Genomic DNA, 26,878 nt, shown 5'->3' on the forward strand with positions numbered 1-26,878 from the left:
GTACCTACTCCGTATCGAGGAGGAGGCGGGGTTTGTTGTAGAGCGGGCAGACCCAGAACATAAAAGAAGCACAATCAACGCATCAATATTGATCCCCGAACGGGAAATTTCGATCCTCTAGACGAAAAATAATTAGTTGGGATACTAATGTAGATCTGGGTGTGGCAAGGAAAATGTGGAGTGCTTGTGACGAAGCCCAGAGGTCGTATCGCTTCCTATCTTCCAACGACCCCGCACAAAATGCTCAGGGCGGTGTGAGTGAGGTGGACAAAGACACCCCATTTGAGCTAGTCGGAGAGGGGGAGGCCATAGTATGTCCTCGACAATAACATAAATAGGACCCAATTTCCCTTGATTGAACTTTCCTTCACCAGCAACGACAAACACTTACTGCCCACCATTCCATACCAAACTATTTTCCAACTTTAACCCCACAAACCTTCAAACCATAAACACAATGTCTGGCTGTGGATGCGCTTCAACTGGTGCCTGCGGATGCGGGGAAGGCTGCACTTGTGAGGGATGCCCTGTAAGTTCACAAAGCTTCTCAAAGAATATATTCCAAAGGCTGACCATTTCATAGCACAAGTAAATCACCGCAGTGATACCCGGACGAATCCATACATCCCATCCTTCCAAAACGACAACGATAGATAGTCGGACAAACATCGAGGGAGGAGTGAGGTATTGATATTGCTTCGGGTGCACCAGGCTTGAGGATGGATAGATTGAGCGAGAGATGGGGGTCGGTATTGCTAGCTTAGCGTTCGGTCTTCATATCGGGTTTGAGATATTCAGGCAGGCTGAATTGGGGAGGCTTTTTTTGTTTCTTTGTTAGGAGTTGAATTATACTATTCCTTTTTGATTCGCAATATTTTTTATCGCTCCTTTGATGTCTCTCGGAAACATTGTATGATTTATTTTCCTGTTCATTCGTGTATTCATTCTCGCGAGATGTTGTCTTGTTCGGTCAACCGTTACTAGACACATTGGTCCGTTGAGCCAAAAATAAAAACCCACCGTCTTCCCCACTTGCAAGAGAACAACGAAGAACCAGACCTTAGAAACTGGAACGAAAAATGTTGATTAATCTGGTGAGAGTAAGATAGGGCGTGTATAGTGCTTGGTTCCCACGAAAGAAAAAGAGACGAAGGAGCAGCTCCCTATGAGCAAGGGCTCACATGTGCTCATCTGGTAGCGAGTGCTTCTCCCTGTGATGATACTGCTTTGGTAAATGCTAATGCTGCCTTGGTGGCACACATACATCCATCGACTGACAGAGTATGCTCATCTGAACCTAGAAAGAATTGTCCCTATTACAATGATCGATATATGTTGGTATCGATAGCGTTCTATATTTTTAGTCAATAAAGGTACACACACCTGTAAACAATTGACCAAATCTCTTCAAAGTATATATGTAGCTGTACCGAGAACCACAAGATCCTTAACCCCCGACAAAAGAAGCAGCCCCCAAGGCTTTCGGTAACGGCGATTTCGAAAACGACTGCTCCAGGTACCAGACTGAGAATCTATCATCAAAGATATCGAGTAGGTAGGTAGGGCCTTTGGGGTATATATATATATATATATCAATTACCCATCCCGAGGTCGAATTAACAAGTCGACCGGTCAAGTGGGCCGCTCGATAAAAATCCAGTAGCCCATGGTGTTTTATACGTCAATTCTAGTTCTACCCCGCATGCGCAGCCGTGGTGAGCATTACTTTTTATACAGTCGTTGGTACGAGTGGGCGAGTACCTTGGTGGATACCGACCCCGGGCATATGTGCCCCTTGCAAGCAGAGCCTCGATCGGATCACACCATTTGCGTGCAGGGTGATCAAATTATATTGGGTTGGTATGGATAAAGTGATGAAGTGGGGAGGGAGGTCGAGCTCGTCACAGCAAGAGTAGAGTTCCCCCGGACTAGTCTGGTTACCCACTAGACCGTTCCCGAGCAGGAATAGTGCCGTTATTTATTTAAGCCACAATCATGCTAGTGTCCTATATTTAAGAAAGAAGGTAGAAGAAGAAGAGAAGACGCAGATTATGTTTATATATATCAACACTAAACATACGTGCCTTCGATCACCCCGTACGGAATGGCCAGAACGAACAGAGGTTGAAAACATTTTACCGTACGTATGTACGTGCCACGATGGTATAAACTAGTGCACTGCTACGTATGCAGGCCAGCTTTGCAATTGGTCTCAAAGGACAGAATTCGAATGCCGCATCATTACGAGACTAAGCAGGGAAGTTTACCTTACTGATAGTAATATAAGGCCCTCGGGCTCCGTCATGTTACAACTTTATGCTCATAACTTTCCTTTTGGCTTTCCTCATGATCACACCTATACGACTTTACACCTCTAGACCTACGATTTTCGAATTTCCCTATACTTTCCCTATACCTTTCCCTATACCTTTCCCTATGACTTTATGGTGAATTGCAGGGAGTAGGGAAAAGCTCGGAGAAAGTCGTATGTGGAGGGAGTGAAAATCTGTCTACTTCGATGTGATTCATCCCCACGCCCAGCAGAGACCTCTGAGCTAACCTAATATAATCTTTCAATTCAGGGAAATGCTAGGGCCATTGATCTGCAGGGCCACTCCACAATAGATCACCATAATTCGAATTCTACAACAACGTCGGCAAACCGAGCCCCCTCAATCTACAGGGCCGAAATTAAAGTAATATCTTAAGACTAGCTATAAGCTATCATCCTACACCATAGTCAAGTTCAAACATACCAAGCAGAGCTTCTTCTCCCTCTTCCCAAGGCATAACAAACCTCGAAAAATGAAAGATACAGCCGACTATTGTCATGGAGATGATATGTCGTCTACGACCTATAATAAACGAATCGAAGTGGTGGCTGGTTGGTCAGCTTTCTTTTCGGTAGGATATTTTGTACAGTACCCTACTCCACACGTGAGATGTGTGTGGCCTGGATATGGGGATAAGTTTTAATATACTCGAGTATAGGACTATAAACTCAACTGGAGGTATATTAGCTACATGTAGTAACGTAGCTTTATCTCTGATTCCAACCCTTGTGATCCCCAGGCGTTCAGACGGCCTGTGCCTGTACCACGCATCCCCTGCCGAAGGAATCCGTCCGAAACCCACGTTTCAATCCCAAGGGTAATGTTTTGATAGTCAGACCTATAATTACATGTCTAGATCCTGGGGGTTGTGGCTATGTGCTTGGATTCAATCAAGGCGTTGGGTGTGCATGGCCGCCGGGGCGAGGCTCGATCATGGATTATCACTCGTCAATCAACATTCGTCACACACTCTTTTTTTTTTGGTTTAATTCATTAATTACATTTCATCACACACATATACAATTAAACCAAATCCATCAGCTGCAATAACTACTTTTAAATGTGTTACAATGATCTGTATCAGTCCATAGGCCCAGTTAAGTGACCACGCAATCGACGACTATCGAGTCTTACCTGTGTGTTAATACATGCATCTACACATACTTACAGCTACGTGTACAATAGAGGTTAAGGGTGTTGGATCCCAGGTGGGATTTATCTTTGCCAGATACAATTCAGTACGTACTTGGGAGGCGCTGGGATTGCAAGATGGCTCGTAGGGTATTACTCGGAATGGTTTCAGGAGGTTAATCGATTAGATCTGTTTATGATTGGTTGGTCATTAATTGACTGATTAGGTTGGAGCTGCTTTCTAAATCAGCACTCGAGCTCACGATGCAGCCGTCTATCTACGATTCCACACACAGTTCTGCAGCCATCTATCCCCATATATCTATCTCTCCTCCACCAGCGCATCTGCCAGCGCCACCCCACACTCCACTGCCATGCCCACGTTCTCCGCCCACTCCCACGGCTTCCCCACATCCCCAGGCAAGCCATTGAAATACTCCCACCCCATCACGCCCCCAAAGCCGGGAAACATCTCCACCAACTCCATCAGCACCGTCTGCAGCGTCTCCATGCCCACCCACCCCGCGCCATTCCTCCCATTCGTCACAATCCCCGCCACCACCTTCTCTGGCCGCCACCCCCTCCTCACCACCGCCTCATACCCCCCGTATTCTCCAACGACCCCCACCCGCAGTAGAACTGCGTATTATACCAGCTCACACTCGCCCCGCGCGCCGCCTCCAGCGCCTCATACGAGAAACCGCTGATGTTCCCGCCGCCCTGCAGCGCAGCGGCGACCGGCGCCAGCGTGATGATGAAGTCCGCGCCAAAGTCGGCCTTGAGGCGGTCGATGAGACGCACGATGCCTGTCAGCGACATGGGCTCCTCGACGTCGAGGTCGATTCCGTGGGGCGCATAGATCTCGATGAGCTCCTTCAGCGGAGCGTAGTAAGCCTCGAATGTTGCGGGGTCGGGGGTGTCGAGGCGTGTGAATGTGCCCTGCGCGGCGCCACCCAGCATGAACAGCACCTTGATGCCCTCGTCCTTGAGGGTTGTAAGCTCGTCCCAGAGGGGGTCGAAGGACGGGTGTGCGAAGGGGTGGTCGTTGAGCGTGATCTCGCCGGGGATGGCGTTGAGGTGGACGGCGGCGAGGATGAGGTGTGTTATGCGGCGGGAGGAGGTTTTGAGCAGCGGGAGGAGGGAGACGTATGTTTTGCCGTCGATATAGTGGGTTTGGTGGTAGAGGATGATGCGGGGGTCTTGGCGGCCGCCGGGGCGGGTGGGGGGGTGGATCACAGGTGCCATTCGGCGGATGAGGAGCTTTGGCCTGGTGCGGGAGCGGGAGGGGGAGAGGAGGTGGCGGAGATGGCGGGTGTGGTGGATGAGGAGCTGGCGGAGACGCTGGTAGAGGCGGTGGGCTTGCGCGCGGGTTGTGGGCAGGCGGCGGAGGAGACGGAGCATGGGGTTGGGAACGGGTTGGGAGGAGGGGCCGGTGAGCGCGAGGGCGAGGGGGAGGGCGCAAGTGCAGGTGCACGTGCAGTTATTGCTCGGCATTGCTATTGGCCTGGGCATGTACGTGTATATGTGCATGCTTATATAACAAATCAAAAGATTGTTCTTTAGAGAAACAGATACGTATATTTGTGGAGAGCCTTTAATTTGATCAATCACGAACAGGAGAGGTCTCTCTGTGGAATACGTCTAGATCTACGTGGGTGCGCGTGTGTTGTAGCTCGCCAGTTAATAAGCTTTGTCCACTTCTCCGCCGTGAAGTGACCATAGAGGTTTCAAACATCCCAATCACATAGTTGTGTAGATATGTCATAAACACTTATCTGCGCTATTAGCAATATTTAGAGCTGTGACCTTTTTGAGTACGCAAATACACACTCACACTTTTATCCCACAGCAGACGAGAGCCCGGCTAGTCTGCATCGGGCGCACACTGCGCATGCGTCGGAGTATCTATATCTAGTGCTTGGCCTGTGGTAGGATTTGGCTGGGCAGAGCAGCACACAGCGCGTATACGTACGTACCCGAGACAGAGATCCAGAGAGAGAGACTGGTGGCAGACAGACAGCCAGGTGCCTGCCTGTAGGGTATTTTATGTTCCCTCTCTACCCCGGGTGCTGACTCATGCATGTCTCTCTCTCTCTCTCTCTCTTCACATGTGACCGCACGCAACCCACCCCAGAAGCCAACCGGCTTCCTTCTTGTCTCAACCAGGCTTTCACATGCAAATCCCTGGTGCAAACCCGATGATGTCTGTCTGTGTACATACATCATATGTGTACTTTTCTTTTCCACAACACATCCGTCCGTCCACGCACGCGGGGGGGGGAGTTTGAGTTTGTGCTAGAAAAAAAGCATGAAGACGAGGACGGCCGGTGGAAGGAGAAGGCTAGAGGAGGAGAGGAGGGGAGAGGGAAGGGAGGGGGAGGGAGACGAGGGAGGAAGGGTTTTACTTAATAATATATACATACCGTGCTGCTCGTGGGCCTTTTTTTTTTTACTCTGTCTTTTTTGCTCTGTCTCTCTCTGTCTCTCTCCCTTTGCTCGTGCGCTCGCACATGTATGCACACTTCTTGGTTTAATATAATACTCCCTCTCTAACTAACTAACTCTTCTCTGCCCTTCCATTCCTTCCTTTGCACCCGGAGTACCGGATCGGAGACACGTTCATTTCTCTTTATCCACTTTTCTCTCCTTTTTATAGCCGGGGGTGTGAGAGTGAGAGCGAGAGTGAGAGCGAGAGAGAATCAGGATACACTTATACTTCCCCTTGTGTTGTAGTCTTTCTGTCTGTCTGTCTGTCTGACTATCTATCTATCTCTGTCTGCTGTCTCTCTCTACATCTTATCTCTTGACCAGCTACATACTCTTCTGCATAGATCTATCTACGTAGAGGTCTCCCGCTGCCGTCGCTGTCGCCATCTGCCGCTGCTGCTGCTGCTATCTGCTGCTGCTCCTGCTTCTTCCGAGGCCGTAGATAACCTGATTGCCTGATTTCCAGTCTGCTGGGAAGCCTGCAACTCTCGAACGTGGATTGCATGGCAGCCCTTGGTACGTTCAACGGCTTCCCCCCTCTCAAACATCATCCCCCTCTCAAACATCCATCCCCCTCCCCCTCAGCCCCAGCCACACACCAGATTGTTCGTCATCTTCTCTTGTTTCTCCCCTCCCTCCCTCCATATCTACACTCTACTGGCACTGCTGCTAGAATTCTACTGCTGTCTATCTATCTATCTATCCCCCCAATATATATCAAATATCCATACCAGCATCTGTCTCAGTCTCTAAACGTTCTCTCACAGATACGCCCTGGACGTTCTACATGTCCGACGAGCCCGCCCACGTCGCCAATGGCAATGGCACCACGGCCACCCACCACTCGGACTACCACATCCAACCCACCGACCCCAACCCTCCCACCATTGCCTCCTTCGCCCCCATCTCCTCCTCCCCTGCCTCCCGCTCCCGTTTCCAGGTGCACCAAAAATCGCCCCTCCTCGTCGCCACCCCCCCACAAGTCACCCGCGCCCTCTCGCAGAGCTACCCCTACGTCAAGGCCGCCAACTACGTCCTCGGCCTCCTAACCTGGACCACACCCGACCCATGGGAGTCCTTCCTCGTCGTGGCAGCCTTCTGGGCGGCCGCCCTCTACGGCGACGTCGTGCTCCGCTTCGCCGGCAACGTGTTCATCGTGGTGGTCCTCATCCTGGGCATGTTCCTGCGGCGATACTACGACGAGCCGACCAGCACCACACTCGACGAGATCCTCGAGACGCTCAACACGCTCACCACCCGCATGAACATCTTCTTCGACCCCTTCCTGCAGCTGACGCGGTGGCTGTCGACCACCAAGACGGCCACCACCGCCACAACCCGCCCCGCGCTCACAACCCTCTTCACCCGCATCCTGCTGACCACGCCGCTGTGGCTCGCGCTCAGCGTGTACCCCACGCGCATCATCACCGCGCGCCGCATCGTCCTGCTGATGGGCACGCTGGTGCTCTCATGGCACTCGCGCCCCGCAAAGGTGTCGCGCACCGTGCTCTGGCGCTCACAGCTCATCCGTCTCGTGTGTAGCCGCCTCACGGGGCTATCACTCATGCCGCCGCCCGTGATCCCCGCGCTCCCACCGCGCCACGTCTCCCCCTCCGACCTCAAGCACGCCAACGGCAGCAGCAACGGCAACGGCAACGGCAGCAGCTCCAGCAGCACCACCACGCACAAATCCCACCCCACCGCCACCTCACCCGGCACGCACATCGCCGCTGCCCCGCGCGGAAACCCCGACAACATCCACCCCGAGGTCTCCACGCCGCTCACCGCCTCCACGGCCGGCGCATCGCCGGGCGTAAAGTTCACGTTCGCCATCTACGAGAACCAGCGGCGGTGGTTAGGGGTCGGGTGGACGTCGAGTCTGTTTGCGTATGAACGTGCTCCGTTCACCGACGAGCATTTGCAGCCGGCGCCGGCGCCGGCGGAGTTTGTGTTGCCGGTGACGGGGCGTGGGAGCGGTGTGCGGTGGCGGTGGGTTCCGGGGGAGGATTGGCGGGTTGAGGGTGCGAATGGTGGTGGGGGTGGGGGGAAGAAGCAGGAGGTGAAGGATAAGGTGGGGTTGAGTGGGGAGAGTGGTGAGGGTTGGGTGTATTATGATAATAAGGTATGGATGGACCCCCGTGTCTAGTGAGGTAGATGGAGATGGTGATGAAGGGAGAGGAAGGCTAATGGTGTGTGATGTGATATAGTGGCGAGACGGCCGCAGAGGCGTCGACGGATGGGGCAAATACACGCGCCGCCGCAAATGGTACCGTAATGCTGAGCTTGTTGAGGATATGGAGGATGCGGATGCGGCGGAGATACCGCCGGCCGAGGTTAAGGTGATGGGGAGGGAGAAGCCGGAGGTCGTGGTGACGGATGTGGAGGGCGAGGTCGTGAAAAAGTAGGATTGGGAGTTTTGGGCTTTTTTTTGTGTTTTTTTTTTTTTTTATGTGATATAATTAGGAATTGAGTTTTGTTCTGGTTATGGGTCTGGGTTTGCTGGGTTTAGGTTTGGGCGTGTGGGTTGTGGGTTGTGGAGGGTATGGTTTCTAGTGGAGGGTTGCGGTTTCGTACCTGAGGATGGGAGTAGGTGGTAGCTATGTATGTGGAACTGCGCACGTAAAATGACTCGGCGCGGCGCGGCGGTTAGGTAGACACCAATCACCACAGGAGGTCTGAAATATGATATGATGTGCAATGCCATGCCATGCTGTGATGTTGGCCGCTGGTCTTCCCGGGCGAGTGATATTTTATGATCCTCTATTCATTTAAATAGAGTGGGATGCCTATAATTTATGTCTAGAAAACTCATGCGCCGGCCTACGTACATCGCATCTGTAGAGGTTAGAGCTTGTACTGGGGGTTCGATGGATAGGCGTGGTTCCGTATATATATATATATATAGTTGTGCTGCTTTAATTACAAGTAACTTGATTGGATCGTACTCTTCCATCGTGCTGCTTAGTTTTAGAATCTAGAATATGTTATATTGCCATATTAGCATTCTAATCGACTGCATGGTCTACAGACCTCCGTTTAATTTGTGTTGTGTCGTTCTTGCGGGCTGGGAGCTAGCTAGCTATTACTATACTAAAACTGGGCTGCCGCTATATGATCTATATATAATGTACTATGCATGAATCTCAATTATATATATATGTCACCTAGGCCCATTCTAGTGTTTCTGTGGGCCTGTGGGCCTGCGGCTATGGAAACCAATAACCATATCTGGAAGATCTCGAGAACTGTGGCTGTTGCTTTTGTTTTGAGTGTAGGATTGGGGATGGGTGGGATGTTTGTGTGTGTGTGGGGGGGGGGGGTGTTGAATTGGTGGGGGTTGCAATTGATGTGTCGGTGGGGGGGGGGGGTTGGTACTCAATCTGTACTATGTATCAAAGACTGCTTTCTCGCTTTCTAACTTTTTCTAGGTCTTGTGTGTTTTTTTAATACAATATGGGAAGTGGTGTGTACATTACTACACATGTAGATTTAAGGTGTCTACTACGGTACTGTACTTAGCTATATATAGTGTGTATGAATGGCCATGGTTGGCGATGTATATAGCATGTGTGCAGTACGCAACGACGAGCACGAGCGCAAGCACGAGATCTACAAGACAAGAGGGGACCTAGAGAGCAGAAATACCAGGCCTAGGAGCCACAACACCAGTCCACTGTCTCGAGATTTTTTTTTTGGAACTCAGTTAATTCAAAGATTGTAACTGGACGAGACATGCAATACGAACCTGTCTCGATCGCGCCAATCACTCACTAGCTGCGGAATATAATAAGAGAGAGAGGTGAATTCCATCTATACATCCTGAACGTCCCCGAGCCCGGTCTTATACTAATGACTAGCTGCTTGTAGTATCGACCATCGACCATTGACCCGTAGACCTATGTACAGCGCGATGCCATAAATCATCGGAAGGTGTGGGGTCGCAACGCCGCAACGCCTGACTGCAATGCCTGGCCAGAATTTTTTTTTCCACAACCACCGATGGCGCCCAGAGACAGTGTACCCCATGCTCCTACTACTATTAAGTTTGTAAAGGTATACACCACAACCCTTACAACTCAGCGGTTGGAGGAGTGTGGGGTAGATTTTCTGGAGGACTAGCTTACCTATTCCCCTGACTTAAATCCCATCGAACATGTTTGAGTACATCTCAAGAAGCTTTACCATCAACACTACCCCCATTTGGGATATGATACTAGATCACCTTAAGTATTGAAGCCCCTCGTGGAGGAAGGTCTAATTCATTGCTGGGAACTGTTACCTGATGATTTATTCTCTAGAGATTTGGTAGCTAGTTGAGAGCATGCCTAGGAGGATAGAGCTGTTATAAAGGCAAGGGGTTGGTATACAAGATATTAAATGTCCAATTATTTTTATTTAGCTACTATTGAACAACTATACAAAAAAACAGCTCTCCAAAGGGTCAATTGTGATTGCTGGGTGGGTAGTCATGATGGGGCGTGAGGTGTCGAAACCCGTTGCTACGCCGCCCCATACGATGATTTATGTCCTAGAACTATACATACATAGCTACCGGCTTCGGGTTCCATCATATGTCTTATCAACGACTCGACCGAGTCTGAGTTAGCTGATTGTGGGGTATATAGGTACGTTACAAGTGTAATGCAGCCTCCGGCCGCAAATCTGCTAAACCCTAGCTAGGAGAGCTAGATAGATTTGTATCAACAGCCAGTACAAACTCCCAACCTATGAAAGTGTATGCTATATATATTGCATCCCTTCCGAACTATATAGTCGAGAGTGGCTCTTTGCCCAGTACGTACATGTATACATAGTAGTCCTGGCAGAAAAAAATTAACAAATGATAATGCTTCCTGACCACAACGAGGAAGCTTACACTATTTAGAGGGAGGATAGTTTGCTGGTGATACCCATGGTGTTCTGATCTAGCTCGATTAGTTTATGATTACAGTGTTGTGCCTATCCTGTGTGTGTGATCTGTTTCAATTTCCGTATGTGGGGGAAAAGAAAAAAAATATCTCTACAAAGAGAGGAATGCTATATAATTAACTTGAGATGAGCTAGTTGTATATTTCAGATTCAGCATCCCAGTATGAACTGTTTTGTTAATCTCGGGTGTGTGATGCCTCATGAAGGAATTCTTTAACTAGTCGGATTAGTGAATATATATATATACATGGTATTTAATAAGCCAAATCGTATGAGTAGGTTTATGTATCTTTCTACGCTCCGTTAGGTTTCAATACTTCTATAGCCCTCGAGATTTCTTCGTAGCCTGTGTTTAGTTCTTCCGTGTGAAAACGTTTGCCATATCACAACCCTAACCACCCCCACCCTCGCCCCGGCCTCAAAGCCAGCATTATGCAAAAAAACCGAATATCAACAGCGTATAATAGTGTCAAGTTATAGAGCCACTGTAATTATAATTATTAAGGGAAAATAACGAACTACAGTGGAACCCCGCTTTAATCCCGATGGTAAAACGAGTGATATCCTATGATTAACTTGAGATCTGTCAGAAATTAACTATGGGTTAGGGCTTCTCTCGCGTCTTGGCGTGAGCCACCCAAGTATCAATTCCGCATGGTACAAAACATAGGCGAGTGGCCGAGTGGATAAAACACTTCGGCTCCTTGTCAGGCTAGACACCGCGTGTTTGGGCTCCGGCAAAGGTCCTGGGTTCAAATCGGGGGTGGGAGTAGTACCCGCTGGGTGCAGTACTTTTTTTGCACAAAATTAGAAAGATTATTTTACTCATGTGGATTGCATTGATTGTGATGAAATTTTTTTTTTGAGGTCCCACGGATGGTATATATGGAGATGCTGCTCGGACATCTATCCACTTTACCGGGAGCCATGCCCGGGCTAGGCCATTCTTATAGGCTGGATACATGTATCCTTACTAATATATCACGATATTTTACTGCAATAGAGTTAACCAAATAGAGAGACTTCCTCCAAGCCTCCTTAATCTTGGTTTGGTAATAAGGTACATGTATGAACATACGACAGGTACGGGTCACTTAGTGTATATTTATTGCCATAACTGTAAGGTTGCATGCAATTAATGAATTAAACAAAAAAAAAAAAAGTTAGTGTATATTTTTATATGGCACATGGAAACGAGTGATATTTTGTGATTACGCATTTATTCGCCCACATGCCGCTCAGTTTTTCGGTCATGTGTAGACCAAACAATACGTAGGTGAGGTGTAGAAATTGGGATGCTCTTCCCCACTCTCTCTACGTGACCAAGGGAGCGCTTGAGCGTGATGGGGTTAGGGTTGAGTATGTACTAGCCACACCACTCAGTCCCCGACGATCCATCACGCTCTACTTGAAGTCTATATGCAATATTTCCAGACTGATCTGCTGACCCCCCTGCTCCAGAGTCCGGATGATTCTCGGAGCCTAATGGATTAATTAATCAATCAAATACCCCGATTCCCAAACCATAGACAGGCCCCAACCCTGCCTTTTTAAGGAAAAAACATATGATTTTCCCCAGACTAATTGTAGCAAAAATACCCTATGTAGCTATACGTATACCCTTCCCACTATTGAGAAAGAAAAACTGCGAGGACTGGACCATATACGGGGGAATCCAGTTGATGACATCCCTATACATAGCATTAAGACCGAGATTGTAGTGCTAGCTATGTGTACACATGTGATAGAATCTGCACGTCATGCAGCACCTCTGCCGTTTTTTCACTCTCAAAATACCCCACACATTCCTGTGAGCACTTAGTGCTTATGACTTATCATCAAGGGGCAGATATACGCACACGACGCCCTGCAGATGAAACCTAAATCCAACGCACATGTCCATCCAGCGGCCATGATCAGAGAGAGTGGAGGGATTCTGAAACTTCGTATATGTGGGTCACGATCATTGAATACTCGCTACCTTGAGGAAATGTGATTTTCATATTCATCTGAAACATGTCGAGACTGCGTGTACATTCGTGAAAGGCCTACATGTATCTATCTAGCTCTAGACATACAACGTGAGATGATGGAGGCGAGTCATATCTGGATACCTCCTTGATCACCTCGACTGGCCTTGAATTGTGGGCATGTGTATAGACTCAAAGATCTACCCAAACTTCCGGTCTGCCGTAATTCCATCCATTAAGTCTAGACCAGACCAATTGACAAATTTCTTCGTGAAAATACTAACTCTTCCATCTGTCATAACCACGATACTATGTAACACTCTCTGCCTCGCCATAAATATTTCACTGGAACCAGAATACTCAACAGCTAATCGGAGTTAAGTCTGGAACACGCAAATATCAAACTCTGTCATTCACTGGGGCCCCGGATGAGAAACTTGTTTTATGCGTCACCTACTACATGTACATGTAGTCATGTAGCATGTAGGATGTATGTATTCACCAAGGAAGGATTAGACGACAACCGCCAAAAACAAAAAACGAGAGAAAGTAAGGAAGGAAAGAAATGCCGACTTCATCTTCAAATGGTTGTTTACAAATACATTTATTATCTAAACCATTACTACACGCCCAATAGGCCTTAGGGTGAGGTGATATACAATTATACTGTCTCCAGCTTCAGTTCGCATGGACTAACTCGGACTCTTATATCTATCCAATGAGATATTGGTAGAATGTTTCAGGGTCCGCGGGCCGTCAATGGTAGACTAGATGTCTTCGAGTGCTCTAGCGAGCGGCCATATCTCGTTCGGCATACATCTTTAGACGGAAGCGACTCCCATAAGCACGGCAGTGGCTGAAAGTAAGCCTTACATAACTCTCGGGAAACGGCGGGAATATACAGCCACGATAAGAGATCGACTGGACGCACGTTGCCCAGGCATCTCTGGATCTTGGGATCATGCGCGATTGCTTTATAAAATTACTGGTTAGGCATACACATGTGAATGACATCTTTTGCAGAGGAAGGTATATCAGGAATTAGTTATTCACTTATGTCTCAGATGAACGTGGCCAATGTCTTTGCTGCACCGCCGATAGATTCACACACACCACCATCCTTCATTGGTAATTATATATAGTTTCATTCTCAACAGTGAGTATTGCAGATCCAGGTTGAGAATCGCCGAAACGGCCGGCAGATGCATCGAGTCCGTAAGACCGAATAAATTTCCACCAGTAACATGCAGCCTTATTGATCCACAACCATAGAGCAAGCTTAATGCCATCACTTCAGTGTGCTTCACGCAGTACCTGGACCAGGAAACAAGCCTAAGGCTTATCTAAATCCACCACTAAGGTTTGGTTCTAAAGTTATTGCAGTGCATGCAACGAATCCCTATCCTGGAATCCTTGAATAATGCCATCCAAATGCTCCACGACAACAGCACCCCACAGATGCTTATTCTTGTACCCCGCCATATCCTCTGGATACGCCTCGATCTGAGCTTTGAGTATCCTTGCAACATCCCTATCTTTAGTGATACTTTCTACTGGAGTAATATACGTTCGAATCCCAAATAATAGGGCTTGGGTCCGTGGTAGCCGTTTCAAGGTCTGCCTCTCAACTCGAAGGTAAATATTACCAATAGTAAGTTTTTCCGAGCTCTCAGCCCCAATGCTGTGGGTCCTAAAAAGTTCATACGATATATCCAGGTTGTGATTAAATCGCTGGATTGGCGAGGTAACCTTCAGCTTCGAGAAGAACCGGTCCATGGATTTTGCGATCCTAGGTTCGTATTGTGGGACATTCCCAGCGTGGATGCGATACAAGCTATGACCAATACGCTCCGCCAGTCGCCAGCCCGCTACATATACACATCATTGATTTGTTAGCTAAATGAAAGTGCTGCTTATTTTAAAATTAAGTAATGTAAGCAAAGCATCAATCAATACTCACAAGGAAAACACACTGCACCAGCCCGCAGATGATACTCATCCCCACCCTCTGGGTCCTTTTGCATAATGACCCAGTCCTCAGTGCTCAACAATCCCATCACTTCCAACGGGTGCGTCTTCTTCTCCTCCCACATCTTGGACTCCCTCCGTAGATCCCAGTCCTCACCGGTGACAAGATTAATGATCCCGCGCTCCGTCTTCTCAAACATCCCTGGATATCGTCGAGGCAAAAAATCCACCAGCATCTCTAGCGATTCGTAGGATGCGTCCTCCGAACCTGGTAGTGACTGCACAGTCTCCGAACGCTCTCGAGAAAATAAATGTCGTTTGTAAGCCAAGCGATCGAGGTAGGTTTTGTCGAGCTCGATCCAGTTCTCTGCAGACAAAGGCTTAAGTCCTTTGCAGCCGCGTGGTCAGTGGATTCGCATGCATGCGTAGAAATTCACCATACCCATGCTTAGGAAGTAGGGCCCTTCTTTGAAGGGTCTGTACGGGACCTCCTCCGTCTCGGCCCAGTTAGAGCCCATGGCATGTGGTTTGATCACGGAAAAATCCCAGCCCGTAGGCTCCGCTACAGAACCGTTAAGAGTCTGTTATTAAGATAGCTATCTGATAGTATATAGTTAATATTGGCTGACCTACACTTAGCACATTCTCCAGTCGGTAACTTTTTCCCTGGTGTCGTGTAGAAGAAAATGACGTATATCGAGGCGGCTATGAGAAGCACCCAATATATCCAGCTTTCAAAAGTATGGGGAACTCCTCTGATGGCACCGAATAGGCTTTCAGAAATAGAGATAGCGGACATCTCTGATCAACGTTCCCGGTGTGGGGTAACAGTAGTTATGAGGTGTAGCAGTGTAGCATTACAGTCAGGAGAACAAGGGTTGACGTTAGCGTACGTAGCGCTAGCTTCATAGTCAGCACCAACTACAATTATGCAACTCAATTTGCGGCTCATTATTATTAGGAAGCTTAAGTGCCTGCGCCGAGAAATTTAGGGCCGAGAAATGTATCTACATATACGTACACCCATACAAGGCCAAACCCGGGGAGGGGTTAGGATGTCATAATACTTGCGCTGCCCTACATGTATTTATTTGTATCAACATTATAGTAGTCTCAGAGGACGAGCAAGTTCTAGCGAATAGGCTCAGTTACAAAGGGTTTTCAGGTACGGCATATATACTACATCGATTACATACCATATCCTAGCCGATCCACTGAACTCAATATGTGTACCTTAATTTGATTGATTATGTCACGCAATATAGGGGACGTCCTGACAAAAGCCACCTGGCCAGGGGCTCATTGGGGGGGAATGATTCCGAGAAATGCACACGGTGTAACAGTCAACCCAACCTTTAATGCTTCTAGAAGCATGACGCCCGCCGCCACCAACTCGAGAGTAAAAGCTTAGCGACGGAATCACATGGTTGTAACTTTCTTTCTTTTGACATGGATTTCTAATATAACAGTTGCTTTTTTTTTTGTTCTTTTCTTCCTTGCGTTTTTCCATGTCTCATTTCCTTTGAGTAACACTCCGGATCCCAGCGAACTTGTGAGCGATTATTTTTTGAAAAAGATTAATTCATTCATAATTGAACTGGTAATTAAGTTATCGAAATTTAAGGAAATAAAGCAAAAACTCCTAATCATGATACAGCCGTTGTCCATACAATCACTCCCATAAGTAACCCCCTTTTGTCTATTCCGTTCCCTGCCCATGCCCATGAAGAAAACCAACTTTTAAAAAACCTTCCCATAGCCCGATAAATACCCTAAATAATAAGAAAGAAAAAGGAAAATGTACAGGATAGAATGCAATTCAAGGGGAAGGGAATAAAGAATAAAGAATAAAAAATAAAAAATAGAGTCAAGAAAACGAGAGGCCAGTAAATGGCAGTAAAACGACCAGCGGGGCCGAGAAGCAAAGAAAGTAAGGTGTGATGTAAAATGCACTGAAGGGAAAGCATAATCCGTTTTGACCGATTAAGGCATGTTGGGCGGGAGTGAATAAGCTCTGCTTGGTGGTCTGACATCGTTGTATGGGACCGCTAGTACCGGTGGCTCCTCAAAGGCTTGACCTTCCACATCTACCATACTGGCGACCGCCGTGGCAGGCCTGGACTTTTTGATGATGAACGATAACTGCGGCAATAATCCCCTCTTGGGACATTGAGTTTCGGTGATGAGCTCGTCTACATCTTCACGAAGCAAGTTCATTTCGTTGACCAGCTGTTGAGAAAGAACGTCAGTAATGGGCCTTGAAACGATGATCTTGATAATATGAAGGGACTTACATCTGAAAGTCTTCCTAAATCGGAGAAATTCCTCTTGATAACAACTTCTTCCGCTACAATCTTGGCCGAGAGGAACGTCTGATATTCGCTGAGTACAGAGGATGATAGAGATTGGTTTCGAGGCATGAATAGTCTAGCACTAAGCGTGTGGGATATCACGAGTAGATCGTTGCAGAGCGACGCCAACAGCTTCAGCCTCAAGCCTTCACAGGTCCCAGACCTAGCCATGACTGGTATCCCATCATTCTCGCCGATAACCAGGATCATTACATCTTCCACCTTTTCCAGAATCCTCTCAAATCTTTCATATGGCCAGTGTCCAGAAAGCGAGACTTCGTATACAGTAGCTGGCAATAGCAACTTGGCAAAATTGACTCTGCTGGAAGCTTTCTTCGCCATATCGTCGAACTTTTCTTGGAGACTTGGATATTGCGAGCTAGCCTCGATGGCAAATAAGAGATGGTGTAGCCAGTCAAGAGAATGTGAAATGCCCTTCACCAGGTGACTTCTAGACTTGAAGGGGAACAGCATAAGATGCACGGCCATGGCAACGACGACACCTACAGGAAGTGTCAAAATTCTCCTTGCAAATGCAGCAGAGACATTTCCGTGAGACGGAAAGACAGTTGCGACACCGAGTATAATGTTGTACGCCAGTGCAAATACTGTTCCTGCTTTCATGTATTTAGGGTTTGTAACGAGACATCCAACTATCAAACCAATGATTGGGGTGAGACAGATCGAGCTGTAATAATGTCCAAGTCCAATCGACATGACGGCCCAAGCCGAAAACCCACCCATCAAAGCACCAAGGAGTTTCATGCCAGCTGTCCTGAAGGTCATTCCTCGTGTGGTTTCCATGGCCACCATGGCAGAAATAAGGGCCCATTGAACCCTCAAGTCCTCGTACCAAATGTACCATCTTTGAATGAAAGCGGGGAGAGATAGAAGACCCATGACGACAGCGAACTTGATTCCGTATTTTATATGGCGAGAGTTCCTTAACGAGCACAAAAGATCAGAAAGAAAGATGCCAAAGCGATCCAATCGAGTTGTTGCTTCACGAAGCATCAAGTCCTCGTCCTCATCCGGGTCTATGGTATCCTGACTAGCCTCTCCCCCTTCCTCGGTGGCAGAATCTTCTGTTTCTGCTTAAGGTTAGTGGTCTTGATAGAAGAAGCTAAGGTAGGAGAAATGTTTGTAAATCTTACCTCGATAGATTTTACGAGGAAGCCAGAGGGTTAGTCTCTGTTTCTTCATACCTTCAACAATCACAGCGATATCCGTTACTATGTCAAACATTTCCAACAGAATGGTATTAACTTGATCTCGATATGCTGCTTCTTCGAGCTCTCTTGTGCTTGATACCGAGCGTTGGCTAGATTCGGCGTCCCATTTCTCCGGGATCTCATTAACCTTAGCCCAGTACTTTTCATGATCAATCACGGAGGTGACTTCACGTCCGCGAAACATCTCTTCAATCCTTTGAGCCATCGAGTCGAAGATTTCTGATGTGCTAACAAAAGTATCGTCAACTGTTTCTTTTGCAGCAGACATGTTTTCTCCTCTTGTGACCACTGTCACGGAAGAAGTGCGTGTTGAATGTATGGTTGCAGGTGGAAAGAGATCTTCAAAGCGACGTCTGAGGTTTGGATAAAGTCGGTTTCTCCTTCGCATGGCAGAGTTGAATATCCGTGCTGCAGATACCAGCTTGGCCAGGGCCACATCAAAAGGAACGAATTCCGACGATGGAATCCTCGAAACAGAGATTTCATAACCAGCCTCTCGTAGAGAAGCATGGATCTTTGAATGTGCGTTCTTGAGTGAAGTGATATCGATCTCTTGGCCCGAGTCTTGCCTCAAAGCCCACCGGACCGATTCCATCATACTCTGTGCTGCCTTTACCCCATCGATCATATCATCTCGAAGGATAGAGGAATGATCTTCAGGCCAAAAAACGAAACCGACGACCATAGACACACAGGCTCCGAATACCATGACGTAGAAGAAATTCCGGAAAGTTTGTCCAAAGGTGTTGACGCCTCTAATAATAGCAAACATGTTGACAACCATGCCTAGAACTGTACCAAGATAGAGACGAGGGAACTTGGAGCGGATGTATCCGCAAAATGATGAAATTAAAACGAAAGATAGCCATAAAAACACTCGGCGGCCGAAAACGATGTTCTCATCATCGTCGTCCTGGATTAGTGCGGCAAGAAAGAGAACTAAGTTTGAGTACCCAAGGGCTATTAGGACGCCTATCAGTCCGATGGCTGTAGCTACAAGCTGCCCTCCAATAGTCTTGACGGGAAACATGTAAATGGCCTGGATATTGAAAATCACCAGTTAGCATGTTTGATAAAAAAAAGAGATAGCACTTGGTATGTACTCACAACTGTCCCGAGTAAAAATGGATTTGCCCCGTGGAAATCTGAGAATATGGGAGGTAACGTAAAAGCCACGGCCATAGTCAAAGACAAGGAAATCTTAAGAATACGTTTGTTGCGTTTTGGAGAAGCCACAAGGCCCCAGAAGAGGGCTTGGAGCACATTGATGATGCCCCAAACATGCTCTCTGAGTTGTGCTTCTTTGGATAATGGTGTATCGGCCATACTAAAATTTACAAGACTGTTGTTAGTGATCTATACAAAATGGTAGTCGCAATATGTAAATTATATCAATCATTTACAACTCCAAAAGCTTACCGTATGTTAGATGCCGAACGTGAGGGAAATTAATACTGCTATGGGTCCCAGTATGGCCTGCCGGATGTATCTGCTGAAGTTAAAGGAAGATACTGAGGTTAATGATAATCAATATCCGATGATGATGGCAGAGAATATTTGTTCACTTTTGGGGCGGCGGCGAGGTTATGATATATGTACCGCAAGGGGGGGGGGGGGGGGGTGGAGAGTTTCCTGCTTTTTAGGCATGTCTCACGTGGAAAAGAGTCAAAGAGTTACTGGCTTATGCTGGCAAGGAAATGTTTCTATCAATTTCTCTTGGTAGGGATTGACCAAGCATGTAGCGGCAGAATATTGCTGTAAGTGATATCACGGTCCTCCTGTCTCAGTCACTGGGGAGGAAAATTTGCGGCTCCTGGCGAGTTGGGAGTCGGGAACTGGAACAACGATAATATCTTTCCGTTCTCAACCTATCATGATCATGCGAAAGAGTTATACCAAGACCCTATTGAATATGTGGTATATCCCTACGACGATCATACATGCCGGCAATTTTGTTTGCCTGTTGGGGGCGAGAAATACGGGCGTATTATTTTTATTTTGTATGGGCACACATACAGCCATACAGTGTCGTTATAGAAATTCTAGAAAGCAGGCGCATAGTAAGTGCTGAGTATGTTGAGGCTTTGATTTTGAATTTCCTTAGGGAGTAAAAGGAGATGAAAAGCAATGGAAGTGGCGGAGTCCAAGCTTACATGACCTACGGGTTTAGCAGCCACGCGAACGCATCGAGCTCATTATCTGTAAACATTGGTACCGGAACAATCTGCTATTCGCTGTACCCTGGGCCAGATGGCTGGGATGGGCCGAATCTGGCGTATCCCAGACGACGCTAGGACTTACGCGACGTACCCCCCTGTAGTCCCGACAAACCAAATCCTATGTAACAGAGCTGCATATCCCTACACCCTGTACAGCTGCGAGGACCTAATCTCTCGCACCGAGTAAACTTGCAATTGGCGAAGTTTGATATAGCGGAACTTGATGATCTGGGGTGTGTGGAGGGCATGCGTGTGTCCTCTTGCTCATCCCCTTGATTGCTACTCTAGGTATGCACAGGTATGTATATACCCCAGTTAACTATGTTAACTATTCGCAACTAGATCCATCCGTAGACGTTCTACTAAGATATTACACGAACGATATTAACGTTTGTTTGTCACGGCGGATCAGGTATACCAACTTGCCTATCTACCTCCTGCCATGCCTGCCTACAGGTGGTAGTTACACCACAAAAGCAATACTATTTGAGTAGAATCAGATCAACGACGACATTGCACCTCGACCCCACAGACTTCCCAGACAGCCTTTTGCAACTACGTGGTTGATAATGGGGCACGTGTCAGACTTGTAAACATCTTCAGGAATGGTGCACATCCCATCCCACACGCCGTGACTGGCTGGGCTACAGATAAGTGCAAGTGCAAGCGTAGCTTCCCTAAACATGTGTATATATGTATGTGGCTAATCGCAAATACAGCTATGAAATTCATCCGATCCCTGGAAACCCACTTTAGGTTTCAGTGACGGTTATCAAAGGATTTATCATTCTCAATGGGAGTTATGTTACTCTAGTGCGTGACGTGGAGTAGACAGGATAACCTGTAAAGGGATCCGGATCACTTCGACCATACTGAGATAGGGACTTATCCGACGCCACACCCGTTGGAAAACAACGGGCCGCCGGACGGAAAGGGTTGGGTTAGGGCCAAGAAGAGCTTGGCGGGTGTTGTACTCCCACTTGATAACCCATATTTGTCTCATTGAGCCGAATGTTCGTGCCAAGTAATTGCTTTTCAATTCGAATGGGTAATTTATGATATCTACGTTTGAATTATTAAGCGTTGCTTCTGCAGATTTGACAACGTGAAGTGCTTCTCAACAGATGCAAATGAGATTTTATGGGGTACTCCAGTCTAAGGCAAGTTCCACTATTTACAACGAATATCATGGGAGAGACACTGTTTTGCCTATTTAAACTTTTAAGATAGCTATATTATCTTTCCGGGAAAGGCTGCTCCCTATAATTCAATTGTTGGGTTGATAATGCTTATAAGGCTGATCGTCGTTTATCTTTGCTACCATTTATAGTAGGTTTGCAGGACTTGGCGTTGCGCGATGTCGGAAAAATATTTTCCCGTTGGTTCGTTCAAAAGCCACAGATGGAGATGCATAGCAGAGGCCTACTAAGTAATGTATGTGTATCTTTTGTTATAATCTCAGCCAAGACTTAAGAGAGACGCACAAAGCTTACTACCCTGAATAGACCGGATATTGAGCGGACAAATTGGTGATTGCGGTAAGCTTAAGTTAAGAAGAGCCTAGAAACCTCGTACTAAATAGCGCCAAGTTTCCAACCTATGGAGATCTATTGGAGATAGTTCCCTTGAAACTCTGGGCACTGGGTTACTTGCCGGATCTCCGAGACGATCTGCAGGCATGGGTTTGTGTGGACGACAAAGCGAATCCTTGCACGTGATCGGCATGATTCTCGTGATTATTGAGAAATACTCAAATGTTTCCTATTGTTGAAGCTGAAGGAGTCTTCACTTCGGCACGGAGGTCTTCTCTTGAATCAGCCTGGCGCAAATACCCTATGACGCGTGGTCCCCCCCCCCTCCCCCCCCCACGCCTGTCTCTTGCATGCCTCATCCTCGAGACATGACTTTCCAGGTTTCAGATCGCTGTTAAATGGCTCTGGGTACGTGCTCTGACGAGTCTTTTCTCCTAATTCAATTTCAATAGTCTAGACTTCGAAGCCACTCGGAATTCTACACGAGGGGCATGCACAGTCTTGCATTTAGAAGGAGATACCTGCATACCTTTAATTATTGTGGGATGAAATATCTACAAGTGTGTAGATACCTATGTATCGCTGTGATAGATAAGGTTTATCTCCAGAGATATGGCGCGCATTGCCGATTTTTAATATAAACTCAACCCGGGTACCCTCACACATAACTAGTGTACATGCAGTTTACGCAGCCTTACTTGTATTCCTCCTTGTACCCACAAAAGCTGGGCAACTACCCCATATATTTTACACCTTGCTTGTTCGTGATCGGTTGTTTCTTATTTCCCGAGCGAGCGAACACTAATTTGCCGAATAGGGATACCCCAGCGTTACGCGCGAGAGAAGGATCAAGGGGACGCCGTATATGTACGTATGTATGTGCATCTACGCGTACACAATCTACGGAGTTTTTTCCCTAACTTGAATAATCCTAGGATTCCTAGGCTTATGCACGATACAGGCAGTTGGACTCTTGAGCGCCGAAATCGAGAGACTCTTCCCGACCATGAATTATTGTTTTATTTTCTTTTTGTTGACGTATGCATTGATTAATCGTCATGATCTACGGTTTAATGCCAATGGCTGGTTTTCATGTTAGTAACCGAGGATATATAATGCTGGCCTGCAGCTGGGCAGCGTTTTGGATATTGCGAATCTCGGAGGCAAACGGGATCGTAGAGAGAAAGAGAAAAAAATAAAGGGAAAAAAAAATAAAAGGCCAGTTACATGAGGAACCCACAGGAAGCACAGAGTATGACCAGCTGAACTCACAGTTTAACTTTGGGGAAATTTTTCCGTCCTAGCTTCTAAGTTTAATACAGCATTTCATGTCACCAATATGCAATACGGATACCGTAACGAATCAAGAGGAGCACAAAGGACCCAAGCTTATCAAAGCCAAGATTTTTCTCTCTTTGAAGAAAATAATAACTTCATAACTCAGACTATACTTGTACTCTGTAACAATGCTTTCCCCGCACAAATCAGTCTCGCCGGTCCAGGGTAGTTGCCGTTCTCAAGGGAAAGCGCAGTTATCGTGTTTCCCGAGATTTCGATCTGGATGTTCGTTATTCCCGGGGGGCGTCAAGTCGTTGCGATCATATCCTGGGTGAGCGTTAAGAAACGAGAACCAAGCCCGAGATTCGAGAAAAAGGATTCCGAAAAGCGGCTATTAGACTTTTATGGGTGAGTTTAGAACTTGATATCTCAAAACTAAAAACTAATCAAGCTATGATACTAGCGGAGTGAAGACCGGCAGGGGGCTGTGCAGCAGCTAGAAGCTTAGGTTTCATGTTAATGGTAGATATCGGCATGGTTGCAGTGGAGATCATTAGACCCTATTCAAACCTACACAGGTTTTGAAATCTGCTCCCACCAGTTATGCTTTTCGGCATTGAAAACTCGCTGAATTCGCTAAAGGTAGAATAATGCTTGTTTTATCTTGGTTTGCACTTACATCAAAAATTACTTGAGATTTTACAATGAGCACTAATTATCTTTGGGCCAGATATCGATATATCACTAAACAGCTGGTTGCGTCATGATATATGATTCACATATTTTCGTGATGATCGGAAGAAGGGAAAACATAGCTTCGTCTCTATACCTGTGCGGGGTATTATAAACTGTATCCGTTGACGAGGAATCATCAAGCTGACCATGGTTCATGGTTCTTAGCTCAAATTACAGTGTTTGACAAATTCGACTTTTCGTTCATGCAATTATCTGCACCAAAACTCACTCGGAATAACGATTAGGCTCGGGTGAAGTTTAATTCATGATCCCTGGTAAATCTACCAGCTTACACGTACCTGCTCAGCTTTCTTTATTCTCTCCCATGACTCAATTCATTGAAAACATTCGAGCTGATAAACATATTGCACTCAAGACCCCAATACCGAGAAACTCGGTCTCACAAGTTTTCCCGGTTTTATTATACTTTCCCCACTATTTCTAAGTTTCGACCCCAAGACAACATTAGCCCAACACCCGCTTTTGGGAATACATATACACCACCTCTTCAATCTCAATGTCACCCCAAAATTTCCTTAATTAAACGAGTGACATCCCATGATTGTTTACTGACGTTCGCTTTTCATTTCGGCAAACTAGCCCTAATTATGCGGGCGCGGCGCGCGGTTGTCGCCCGACGGCCGGCAACGGGCACTAAGAAGAATGGGGTGAGACAACACAACATCCGGAGGAGCTGTCCGTGGAAGAATTTAAGCACAGAGATCGCGGGTTTCCATCCCACCCCAATTCCGTGATCGCCGAATGAAGAGTACTTTACGTGATCTCCCCTTTCTTTCTTTTGTTCTATGGCCTCCTCTTTTTTCGAGTGTTTTTTTCCCTTTGATGGCCCATGGGCGGTACACATTTCTAATTCTAATTCTAATTCTAACCCTAACTCCAATTCCAATTCTAATTGCTGTATCTAGACCAGTGTGCCTGCGTATACCGTCGATTTGCGTATCTGCATCAGCTAGCTATGGGAAGCACTGACACTGAAATTCGGTTGTGCGGGCCAGAGTAGCTATTCGCTAGGTTCACCAGTTTCCTTAGGCAGGGTCGGTGATGTTGAAGATTTAACCACAGCAAGCATAGGTTTCAGGGGATCAGGCTGAGGGGAGAGTCCAATCCCAAAGTCCGTGAGCTCCTTCTACAGCCAGTTTGGAATTGTGGGGGGAAGGATCGGGATGGGGTGTGGAAGAAGAAAGAAGAAGTAAGAGGTTGGGAGAGACGGTCTGAGCTCACTCACTCCCCAGGTCGACATATGTAGGCAAGAACAGCATGTAAGTCTCTACCCACTCTACCTGGTCAGTAACCCAGAACCTCTCTGAACTTAACATACATAAGCAGTCAAGTCATATGATTCCCCATTATTCATTCTCCGCCCACCGCCTACCGCCCACCCTCGGAACCTCGGAGGCTACCGTCGGCCCCCCATGAGTGATGTACCCCGAGCCCAAGTGGTAATGCCGGGTACATACAAGCAGTGTGGGGCGTCGAAGCGATCGAGTGCGATGCGGTGCAGCGGGCCCTTTTGTCTCTCAGTCTCTGTCTGTCTCGCCCTCGCTCGCTCCGTCACGTCTGTCTGTCTGTGAATCCTGCCTCTCCTTCGCTCCGTCACTTCTCTGCGCTGCGGGGACGGACGCTGCTGTGATGTATGATGCACCCCACGAATGCACGAATGCACGCATCCAAGTGGGAACCAACCAGAATATATACTGCACTCTCCACCAAGAGAGGGAGGCGAATCAAAAACAAAAAGGAAAAATCCCGATCAATCGAGAAGAAAAAAAAATAAAAATCGGCGTTCCTTCTCCCAACTCGAGACCTCAAAGGAAAAGAAAAACCTCCGAGATGTCATGTGGCTACTCTTCTGTAGCTAGGCAGGCAGACTAGTGCTGTTCTGGTGTACCGGCAGGTACATGATACACGACACACCAATGGGCTGCAAGGGTAACAATCGGTCCACAAGCTAAGCACGCAGGCGGTTACTCTAGTTATACGAGCAAGAGTCAGGTCAAGTCCACAATTGCACAATTGCACTACAGGGGGCGGTGATGAAGGAATTGAGGTTGTTTCTTCTGTCTGTGTAGAGTAGACGATGTCAATTAAGTCTGTCACGGCCGCTAACTCTAGCCCACCGTTCCATACCCATCATCCATACCGTCATACCAGACCATACCATAACGAGGGATGATTACTCTATGTATGTACGAGGAGATGCTTCCTGGAGTACTGGCAAGCGAGCGAGCGAGGGCTAGGCTGCCCCCCCCCCCCCCCCCCGCGGCAGCTGACGGTTGATAATTGAGCGGCATCGGACATGTCTAGCTGGCCACTCATAAACTGCGCGCTTTTGAAACCCGACTTCGGCGGGGTTCGTGCCGATAGACACAGGTACCGCCGTAACTAACATACGTGTGGCCGTGGTGTTGCGCCATGGAGTCCATTGTTCTTTCGTTCTTCCTTCCCCCCCCCCTTCTCCGCCGACTGTCAGCTTTCATCGTTTCAACTCGTTCATTCTGCTAAGTATTTGCAAGTTCAAGTTCAATTTTGTTCATTTAGACAATTCAGTTGAGTTCAATTAAAAGACTATTCACAAACTCGAGCCTCAAATCGCAAGACAAAAACACGATCAAAAAAAAAAAGGGCGCAAACAAAAAGATAACTGTAACAGTAATTTTTTTTTGATTGGAATATAACTATATTCGTGAATTGC

General features: G+C 47.2%; 5 protein-coding genes across 5 annotated transcripts; 2 read left to right on the forward strand and 3 right to left on the reverse strand.

Annotated features, from left to right (window-relative positions):
* Nucleotides 1-173: 173 nt before the first annotated feature.
* Nucleotides 174-452, forward strand: LAJ45_09591 (uncharacterized protein; the record flags this gene model as incomplete). The annotated part of the gene is made up of 2 exons (XM_046119132.1): nt 174-311; nt 375-452. The coding sequence occupies 2 exons, from the start codon at nt 174-176 to the stop codon at nt 450-452; spliced, it is 216 nt and encodes a 71-aa protein (XP_045967702.1).
* A 3,334-nt stretch (nt 453-3,786) lies between these two features.
* On the reverse strand, nt 3,787-4,958 carry LAJ45_09592 (uncharacterized protein; the record flags this gene model as incomplete). Its single annotated transcript, XM_046119133.1, has 2 exons — nt 3,787-4,059; nt 4,125-4,958. 2 exons carry the CDS (start codon nt 4,956-4,958, stop codon nt 3,787-3,789), a joined length of 1,107 nt encoding a protein of 368 aa, XP_045967703.1.
* Nucleotides 4,959-6,454: 1,496 nt separating this feature from the next.
* Nucleotides 6,455-8,356, forward strand: LAJ45_09593 (uncharacterized protein; the record flags this gene model as incomplete). Its single annotated transcript, XM_046119134.1, has 3 exons — nt 6,455-6,467; nt 6,719-8,073; nt 8,159-8,356. 3 exons carry the CDS (start codon nt 6,455-6,457, stop codon nt 8,354-8,356), a joined length of 1,566 nt encoding a protein of 521 aa, XP_045967704.1.
* A 5,868-nt stretch (nt 8,357-14,224) lies between these two features.
* Nucleotides 14,225-15,617, reverse strand: LAJ45_09594 (uncharacterized protein; the record flags this gene model as incomplete). Its single annotated transcript, XM_046119135.1, has 4 exons — nt 14,225-14,718; nt 14,811-15,206; nt 15,261-15,380; nt 15,452-15,617. 4 exons carry the CDS (start codon nt 15,615-15,617, stop codon nt 14,225-14,227), a joined length of 1,176 nt encoding a protein of 391 aa, XP_045967705.1.
* Nucleotides 15,618-16,801: 1,184 nt separating this feature from the next.
* On the reverse strand, nt 16,802-19,727 carry LAJ45_09595 (uncharacterized protein; the record flags this gene model as incomplete). Its single annotated transcript, XM_046119136.1, has 4 exons — nt 16,802-17,047; nt 17,113-18,254; nt 18,375-19,440; nt 19,509-19,727. 4 exons carry the CDS (start codon nt 19,725-19,727, stop codon nt 16,802-16,804), a joined length of 2,673 nt encoding a protein of 890 aa, XP_045967706.1.
* Nucleotides 19,728-26,878: the final 7,151 nt, after the last annotated feature.

Source organism: Morchella importuna (assembly GCF_003444635.1).
Source record: "Morchella importuna strain M04M26 chromosome Unknown Morimp01GS037, whole genome shotgun sequence".
Classification (NCBI taxonomy): Eukaryota; Fungi; Ascomycota; class Pezizomycetes; order Pezizales; family Morchellaceae; genus Morchella; species Morchella importuna.